Source organism: Engystomops pustulosus, chromosome 7 (assembly GCF_040894005.1).
Source record: "Engystomops pustulosus chromosome 7, aEngPut4.maternal, whole genome shotgun sequence".
Classification (NCBI taxonomy): Eukaryota; Metazoa; Chordata; class Amphibia; order Anura; family Leptodactylidae; genus Engystomops; species Engystomops pustulosus.
The window spans coordinates 155321101-155331077 of NC_092417.1; the positions used below are offsets into that span (position 1 = coordinate 155321101).

Sequence of the window (9977 nt, forward strand, 5' to 3'; positions counted from 1 at the left end):
TTTTTAGGAAATATATAAACCACATTTTATTAGAAAACATATTTACAAAGTTCCATTGTCACACAATATTACCTTTTGTAATACGTATTTCTATAACCAATATTTTACCCACCTTAACCCCCAAGTGACACTATTTCTAATATCATTTTTCTTTCTTTAAAAAAAGAAAAAAACATAAACAGTGGTCAATTTAATTACAATCCGAAAATAAGAATTGGACCTTTCCAAGGGGGAAAAAAAAATATTTAAATTTTTCCAACACAACATGGTTTGGCCCCATGAAAAACTTAAAGGGCATCTAGCACCAGGATGAAGGATTTTATGCAAATGAGCCTGAGGGGCTCCATTAACACATATGGAGACTGGAGCCCCTCAGGCTCATCTGCATACAGTCTTTCATCTTGGTGGAAGATGTCCTTTGAGAAGGAGCTAATTTGGTGATGGGAAGCTCCTAATTTGCTTTCCATATTAAATAAGATATTACATACAACGATTTTTCTGCATGCCCAGTCACGTGAAATACATGGATCAGGTTTGCCAGAGCTATAACCGGGGAATACTTGAGGACTAGAGGGTCATACATATATACAGCCTTCCATGGCTAATGTCCTTGTACCCTAATAGAGCTTTTGGATTGCGATGGATGAGATTAGATTTCATCTTCTTGTTGGGGTTTATTACCCTTTATTTAACAAAAAAAAATACAAAAATATGTAGATAAGCCAGATACAGCAGCATCAAAGAGCCCTACAGTGCCAAAAAGATATAGGGGGAGATTTATCATCACGTTTCTGAGGTAAAACTGTTCTAGTTGCCCAGGGAAACTAATCCGAGCTCAGATTTAATTTTATAAACAGCTGTGGGAAAATGAAAGCTGAGCTCTGATTGGTTGCCATGGGCAATAGAACACTTCTGCTCTAAGAGACTTATGATAAATCTCCCTCATAAAGTATATAGATAGCATATAATACAGATGTACTGTATGTACAGAAGGAAATATTTACATATTTATAAAGATGGGGGTAAGTAATACTGGGGTCTGACTTTTTTTTTTTTTATCCCATCCAATACTCTTGTAATAAATACAACTAGTATTGAATTTGTGGTCCAACAAATGACATTTGTCCGTTGTCCACATGGGTCACTCTTACACCCCTGTTCTTGTGATCGCTGTGGGTCCCAGTTGTCACATACCAGGATAAGTTATGTGTTAAATATCATATTTGGACAAGCAGTGGGCACATTAAGGATGTTTCAGAATATTGCAGCTGATATTGTTTGGGGAATGCATCCTGACAGGACTCCTAAGAGAGATGGTAAGAGTCCAGATAGATTAACACCTCCCCCTGTATTAATCTGTAAAGACAGATGGTTGTCAACCACTGTGTGTGGGCGGGGTAATCAGAACTATTACTGTCAATAATTGTGTGTGGGCAGGGTAATCAGGACTCTCTCCATCAATTACTCCGTGTGGGCGGGGTAATCAGGACTCTCCCCATCAATCACTGTGTGTTTGCGGGGTAATCAGGACTCTCCCCATCAATCACTGTGTGTAGGTGGGGTAATCAGAACTCTTCCCATCAATCACTATGTGTGGGCAGGGTAATCAGGACTCTCCCCATCAATCACTGTGCGTAGGAGGAGTAATCAGGAGTATTTTTGGATAAAAAAAGTAAAATTCATAAAAGGCAGTCAGCACAACACAGGAAGATGGCCTTCATCTTCCATACTGATCACAGAAAATGTTGTGGTCAGCATTTTCTATTGGGGACGTCTAAGACACATTTAGATGACCTATTTTCAGTCTATATTAGATTTTTTTTTCTGCCTAAAACAGGAGCAAGTCCCACTGGAAAAAAATTGAAAAACCTTTCTGACAAGAAAGATTTTTCTCTGATAAAATCTGCTCCTGTTAGAGGCAGGACATACAGTGATCTAACATGGACCAAAAACACTGCCATGTGAATGAGCCTGGACGGTGTACAATGGGTTAGCTGAAGACTTTGGTACACATTAAGGTTAGTCGCAATGCACTTCGCTTGTCATGGTAAACTCTGGCATACTTTTGCTTCTTGCTCTACCAGAAGACACCAGCTCACTCTCCGTATCTGAGCCATGTGCATCTTCCAGATGGAAGGGATTAACACGCAGACGGGAAGGCTTGAAGCTGAATGTGGCCAGGCTTTTGGCTCTTCTGCGCTGTGTCATGAATTTATCCTGCATCTTCCGTTGCTCCTCTTCTTGATTGACAAAGTCCTGTATCACCGACCGAAAGAGCCGTGGGATCTCCACACCATCAGGCTCAAACTCCAACATCAACCTTCGAAACCTAAAGAGGAAAACAAAGCTCAAATGTTTAAAGTGTATTGATATTTAACTATGTATTATCTTCAATAGACGTGGTGCCTGGCGTGAGCTTGGACAAACCAAACATTATGGACTGAGCTGTTGACTTCTCCATCCACAGTGTTCCTAAGGAAAATCTATTTTCAGTCTACATAACGTGCACTATACACCCTAAGGCTATATTCACACTGCCGTTGCCCGCCCGTACCATACCGTAGCGGGCAACGGCAGTGCACGGGGAGAGGAGGAGCCCCTCTCCATAGGAAGTAATGGCGCACGGCGCCGTACTACGGGTGAAGATAGGACAGGTCCTATCTTTTTCCCGGGTACGAAGCGGTACGGTGCCGCACGTGTGCTGCACCGTACCGCTCCCGTAGGGCGCCGTGCGCCCATTGCCGTATACGTCGGCCGTATATACGTCCTCCATACGTTAGTGTGAATATAGCCTTAGGGTGAAGACGCACGTGCCGTTTTTAGGCCGTTTTTAGTTAGTGCGTTTTCAGATTGTAAAAAACGCATGCGTTAAAAAACGCATCATTTTTTTTTAAATGCATGCGTTTTTGTCCGTTTTTTCGAATTTGCCCAATTAAAACCGGACAAAAACGCATGCGTTTTCAAAAAACTGACACGTTTTTAAAAAACGGATGCGTTTTTAACGATCTGAAAACGCACTAACTAAAAACGGCTCAAAAACGCTGCTCACCCCCGCCCCTCTCCATAGGCATATACAGCACACAGCGCCGTATCAAGTATAAAGATAGGATAGCACATGTCCTATCTTTCTACAGGCTATGGAGCAGTATGGTGCCGCACATGTGCTGCATCGTACCGCTCCCGTACAGGGTCGTGAGCCCATAGAAGTGTATGGGGGACGTATCGTATATCGGCCGTATGTAAACTGTCTCCGCTCTCCCTGCCAAAAATACATGTATTTTACGAGATTTATGAAAGGTATGTGTCAAATAGCCCAAGTTACTGACTAAAACATTAACATTATTCACTAGATTTACATATACATTACCTGAGTATGGCAGGACCACATTGGGAAGGACTTATTTTCGAACAAAGGTCTCTAAGATCCAGCTGTTCACCGGGGCTGATTTCGAAGCCTTGGCGAGGGATAGAAGCCAGCCATGTGTAGTCTACTCCATTCTTCACTCGTCGATACTCAATGAAACGCTCTCGCTGCTGCTTTTCAGCGCGTTTTAGGTGGGATCCCAATTCTAACATTAGAGTCTCTGTGACTAGCTCTTCACTACTCCGGGGAGCTAGCTTCACTGCAGAACCATCTGGGTCATTCCAGCCGAAGAGCCCTGCGAGGAACATTTTATACACCTAGAAAAAAACACAAATAACATGTTAATATGACAACAACATGAAAGTTGTTTTCATTGCCCCACATACAATAAATATGTTAAATCTACCACACATGTCCTACAAAGTTAACAGGATCCAACTACACCTCGGTCTACTTCGAAATAAAAGACTGAAAGAGTCACACGGTCCACTATCTTAGTGATGAGACCCCACAGATCACGAAAACGAGGGGTTTGATGTGGTCCCACGTACCTTCGTCAGACTGTTCTGCTCCATTGATCTCTATGGAGCTGATGGAAATCATGAGTGGGCGCTCGGCAATTTCCGTCAGCTCCATAGAGATTAATGGAGCAGAACAGTCATGAACGGAGTCATCAATGGAGGTACATGGGACCCCATCGGACCCCTCGTTTTTGTGATCTATGGGGGTCTTGTCACTGAGACCCCCACTGATCAGCAAGTAAGGCCCTATCCCATAGATAGGGCCTAACTTTTGTTCGTGGGAAAACCCCTTTAAGCAAACTCCAATGTCTTCTCGTAAAAGTCAACATATTAGTCAACATACAATAGTAAGATCATAATCATCACCTCAAGTGTCAAAAATACTCATTGGGGCAAATTTACTAAGGGTCCGTTGGAAGCATTTCCATCAAGTTTCGTTTTTTTGTTTTGCGCTGAATTACCCCGGGTTTTTGGCGCACACGATTGGATTGTGGCGCACCAGCGCAGGCTTTCATACGACACAAATTGCTTATTTCATGCAACTGATTCGGACAATGCGCAGAATTTAGAAATCAAATTGTGTCGCACGATCAGCACTCACATGCACCGGGAAGAAGAAGGTGAACTCCGGCGAACCACGGCCAGAAGCGACACATGCAGGAAATTGGACAACAATCTAAGTGAATCGCGGCAGCTCCGAATCCACGTTGGACATTCGGGATCGGCGGCGTCAACGAGACGGGTAAGTAAATGTGCCCCACTGTGTTCAGACTCAGTTCCTAACTCTTCTGGTGACCTTGTAATAAAGACATCTAATAGGAGGAGCAAGGTGATGGGCTATGTAAGGATACCAAATAGGCGGGCATCGGTAGGAGGGGGTTCGGTGGAAAGAATGGTACAGGGCCAGGTTTTTTACTAAAACCCTGGGACCAGATTCCTAAATAAATTTTGATAATGACTAAGGGCAGCAACAAGAATTTCATACATAGGGTGAACTGAATTCATATGTTTAGGTATTGCAGGTCCTGCATCACCATGATTAGCTGGCTGTAGACCAAACCTGTGAATATTGTCCCCACCAGATACAGATATGAATACCAAACATTTTAGATGAGTTGTGAGCTCCATTATACATCTGCTCTTGCTGTAAACATTCCCTTTTGTTCTCTTTTCCATCGCTTCCAGACCACAATGACAACTTTTCCTGATAACTGCAGTTTGTTGTCACATCCTTGACCTCCTTCTTCTACTGCTGGCAATAGACTTTATGGCAACACAAATAACAACCGACCACAAACCAGACCTCCAAAATAAAAACAGATCCACAGAGAACCAACTATACTATCACAGTACTTAGATTCCACTTGAAAAATACCGACCCAATACACTTGGGAGTTCTTGATACTCTGACACCTATGTTCTTGCATGAGGATATAATGTGACGGTAGACTCAGGGTCAGTTACTCTAACCATTAATTAACGGTGAGTAAAACCAGTCAATTATTAACTTAATTATTTATAAGGCAGGTTTTGCTTGTGGTCATTTTACAAACCAATGCTTGATAGCAGAGAAGTTTTCATAATTTTATGAGGTGTATTATACCTCCTAAGTATAGCAGAATGTTAATTATTAACAAACCCCTTATTGCCCCAGGCCTCATTTTTGTCATATTCGTCGTCCGAAGAATAAACTATGGGGCACATTTACTTACCCGTCGAGAGGAGTTCACTGAAAGTGGATTGTCCGATGATAATGGACTGTGCCGCGATTCACTAAGATCCTGCGCCCGATATCCTGCATGTGTCACTTCCCCGCTCAGGTCCGCCGGAGTTCACCTTCTTCCTCCCGGTGTATGTAAGTGCTGGATCTTGCGACACAATTTGAAAGTCAAAACCCGCGCTCAGTCCGAATCAGTCGGCCCATCCCCCAATTTGTGTCGCATGAAAGCCAGCACAGCTGCGCCCAAATCCGATCATGTGCTACACAATCCACAAATACCTATCTTAGCAGTGCAAAACCCGAAAACGTCATAAAATCCGACGAAAGTGCGGCCACGGACCCTTACTAAATAAGCCCCTATGTGTTTGAATGGGACACCAACCTGCAAAATTTTGCTAATTATGAAAATCCACTGCAAGAAATTTTTAAAACAAGAACTGTGTGATGTTAAAGGGGTTGGTCGCTTTTCAATAAATCTCACATATTAGACATGCATGTATATGTACCTGTGTCTTTGCTTCCTTTGAAAGGTGAATCCTTTCCATGTTCCCACCATGCTGCCCTCTGCATACACACACAGCTGCCTTCTCTGTCTCTTCTCCTGAACATCCATGTGACATCATCCTCTCTCTTCCCACAGTCCTCCATACATACAGAGACAGGTAGAGGGGAGGGAGCAGGATGAGTCATACTCTGCTGCTGCAGCTCATCTTTCTATTCAACATTGCTCAGAGATATAAGTAAAGAAGCATGGAGGATCTGCACACAGCACATCAGAGATTACCCACAAGGCAGTAAAGGCACATTTGCAATTTTTGTAAAAGAGTGAACAACCCCTTTAATGAAGAAATATCTGGTACCCAACCGAGTAGTCAACGCTCTGCCAGACTATCCTATTAAATGTTTAAAAAGAAGCCTCTCTACTAGCAATGCATTGAACTAAGTTGTCCATTGTGCCATGTAGAAGAATACTCTATTGCTGTTCAGTGAAAACAAAATTAGTCCCTGCATCAAAGTCCACTCCATTCTAGTTAGAAGGACAACCATGCAGCTCTTCAGGATTTTGGATTAGAGCTTGGTCAATCCTTTACTATACTTAGGGATTAGGATGTCAAGGGACTGAGGAGATTTTGATTAAATAAATCTGAGGACATAAATAAATCAGTTAAAATGTATAGTTAGGGTATAAAAAGAATTAATCTTCAGTTCCTAGGATGGAGATCCTCCCTAAGTACTTTTTGTCAAATGAACCTATTTGGATTCCCAAGTTTGGATTCAAGGCAAATTAATCGATCATATTCATGATATGAATAGAGAAAGAGTCCACATTGGGCAGAAGGAAGGAGGGCAGATTTGTATAATTATTTCAGTCTAATACTTAAAGAGGTTTTCCCACAAGCAAAAGTTAGGCCCTATCCACGGGATAATCTCTATGGAGCTGACGGAAATTGCCGAGCGCCGCGGTCCGATGGACGCCTCATTTTCGTCATCTGTGGTGGTCTCATCACTGAGACCCCCACTGATCAGCAGGTTAGGCTTTATCCCATGGATTCATGTGTAGTGTTATAAAAGACTAATGGAAAACTTTTAACTCACAGAAATCATCTACATATTTCTAAAAAAAGAAGGGTAAAACTATATAAGATGTAATAAAAATAAAGAATAAATAGGATTTGAGACAAATCAATGAACAAAAATTTAGGACAACTGTAAAATCTGTGCCAGTGTCATCATCCTCCGTCAGTCTCTATCAGTAGAGTACTTCTGAGGATGCGCAGAACGTGTCCTTATGATTCCTGCAGATCTGCTCCGGTTCATCAATAGTTAACCTGCTTTTACTGAAAGACTCTTGCTCCCGTCATATCACCCCCCTGCTGCGCTGTGTTGTCTAGATTTCAGAGCTCTAATCAATCATATCCTGGGGCTCGGGACTCTGAAATCACATGATAAGTCTGCCTGCCCTTAGTTCTCTGCCTGCTGTAGACTTAGTTCTTAGTAAGCTCCTGTTATCCTATTTTTTCTTTACTCTGTATTCTGGTATTCTGACCCTCTTCCTGTATTCAGACTAACCTTCTGCCTTGTGATTTTGTACCGAGATTGTCCTCTTGGCTTTGATTCAGCTCCGGAGACTATTCTTCTGTTGATGTCCATATTTCGCACTTCTGGTACAGAAAGGGAACATTGACTAGTTGTCCCTTACTGCACAGAGTAGGCAATCAGGTAGGGACAGCCGGTAAGGCGATTTAGTGTCAGGGCCCACTGTCTCTGTCACCTGTGTTCCCACATCCTGTATTATAACAACCTTTAGAAAGGATTCAATATTACTAAACTTCTCCCACAGGTCATTTTTTATATAATACATAAAATCTCTATTTCAGGGGTCGATTTTGTTCAGTTCTCTTTCTCTGCCTTAGATTGTATAGGTACTGGTGTGAAGTATTTATGTTGGTGCTGAATCCCTACTGATCTGAAGGGTTTCTTGAGGGAATTTCTGAATCAAAAATGAAAAAACCCTAAATGCAAAATATATACCTTCTGTTTTTATCTCATCTATTACTACTTTGGAGTAGATTGCATGGTATTGTTTTATAAACAATTTAAAGGTTAAAAAATTTAAGGTTGTAAAATTCAAATGAGATACTTAGATTGTGAACATATTGAATATATGTCTCCAGGAGACACTATATTATCTTATACTAAAAAAACCAAAATGTAAAAATTCACTACCTGGATTGGGCTTCGGCCAAGTTCTCCTTCCCTGTCTGGTGACTTCTTCCTTCTTCAGGTGTAATAGTTCCTTATCGAATCTTTTTCTTCCCTTTGTGTTGCTTTTTTTTCTGAATCCTTTGTTATGTTCTGGTATAGAATCCCAATGTGTATCTCTCCTATTTGCAGTCTTGTTTTTCCCTTTAATCTTCTCTTCTTCCTCCTCCTCTCCGATCTCCCTCACTACTGTCATTTCACCAGCTCTACTTTTAAAGCTCCATTTAATACTTTGTAATCTGGGGATTCCACCCAGTCAGCACAATAGACAGTGAGAGACACTGGACTTGTTATATAACCAGTGTATATTGGGGCATGTACCTCTCATGTCTATGGAATACCGCAGAATATACCATCAATGCCAGGGAATTGGTAATACTGGGTCATTACAGATATGACAAAGATTAAAAACATCTTAAGGACAGGGATACTTTCCATTATTTATATTATTTTTCATTGTAGCCTTTAAAGAGCCATCATTTTTTTATTGTTACATTTGTTAAACATTTTTAAAATGTGAAGTCAATGGGGCACATTTACTAAGGGGCATGCGCCAGTTTTCTGTCAGACTTTGCACATTCTTTCTAGTGCAAACTGCTTGCACAGGTATTTAGGGGACACATATGTGAAACACGTGACCCTTTTGTGGCGCAGCTGCACTATTCTTCGCGAGACACAAAATTTCGGCACTGAACGGGGCGTTGCGTTGCTCAGTCGGACCGTGCAACATGCAAAGTCCCACCATGTTAAAGGTGCACTATAAAAAAAAAAAGTGGGGCACTCTGTTGGGGCAGCACAGAGGGAGCCAGATTCATGAAGAATGGGCACCCGAAATCCTGAATCTGGCGCCCCCTGCACATAGTGCAGTTTGCACTGTTCTTAGTAAATGTACCCCAGTATATCCAGATCGGAGCAACTTTTTATGGGATAAGCCACAAATTTGGGTTACACAGAAATCACTTGAGGTTTGGGTTTGATCAGTTCCATAGAAGGAGTCCTATCTTACTCCTAGGGTTTATTCACATATCCATTTTTTTTCTAAATATGCTAGGAAAATACACGGATAGAATACTGATCCATTATTTTCTATTTGCTGTTTCACACTTTAATTTTTTTCAACTAATTTTAAACCATCAGGGTTTTTTTGCAATTGTGAAAAAAAAAAACGGAACAACAGATGTCATACAGACAAGGGAAAAAATCCTGAAAGGAAATGAGAACCAAAGTAATCTTTTTATAACGGACAAACATCTGTGAATAAATCAGTTCTTGCTCAGATGCAGTGGTTGACAAACACTATTGTTTCTTTAGTTGCCTTTTTGTTTTTAATGCAAAAATAATTACCCGTATATACTCAAGTATAAGCCAACCCAAGTATAAGCCGTATAAACCCCCAATTTTAACACAAAAAACTGGAAAAACCTATTGACTTGAGTATAAGCCGAGGATGGGAAATGCATTGGTAACAGCCTCCCAAATATATAGCCTACCAGCCCCCTGTAGTATATAGCCTGCCAGCCCCATGTAGTATATAGCCTGCCAGCCGCCTGTAGTATATAGCCTTCCAGCCCCCTGTAGTATATAGCCTTCAAGCCCCCTGTAGTATATA

At 41.5% G+C, this 9977-nt stretch overlaps 1 protein-coding gene across 1 annotated transcript; it reads right to left on the reverse strand.

The window, feature by feature from the left end:
• On the reverse strand, window positions 1-8552 carry LOC140071130 (protein RD3-like). The gene is made up of 3 exons (XM_072118454.1): window positions 8333-8552; window positions 3368-3681; window positions 1-2329 (listed from the first exon to the last, which is right to left on the reverse strand). The coding sequence occupies exons 2-3, from the start codon at window positions 3670-3672 to the stop codon at window positions 2020-2022; spliced, it is 615 nt and encodes a 204-aa protein (XP_071974555.1). The 5' UTR covers window positions 3673-3681; window positions 8333-8552; the 3' UTR covers window positions 1-2019.
• Between the last annotated feature and the right edge of the window lie 1425 nt (window positions 8553-9977).

What these genes read in the sequence shown, in the direction of transcription:
- LOC140071130 (XM_072118454.1), bottom strand. Translation starts at nt 3,672, where the DNA reads ATGTTCCTCGCAGGGCTCTTCGGCTGGAATGACCCAGATGGTTCTGCA. An exon ending in TGTGGTCCTGCCATACTCAG is followed by an intron (nt 2,330 to 3,367) that starts GTAATGTATATG and finishes TTTCCTCTTTAG; the next exon opens with GTTTCGAAGGTTGATGTTGG.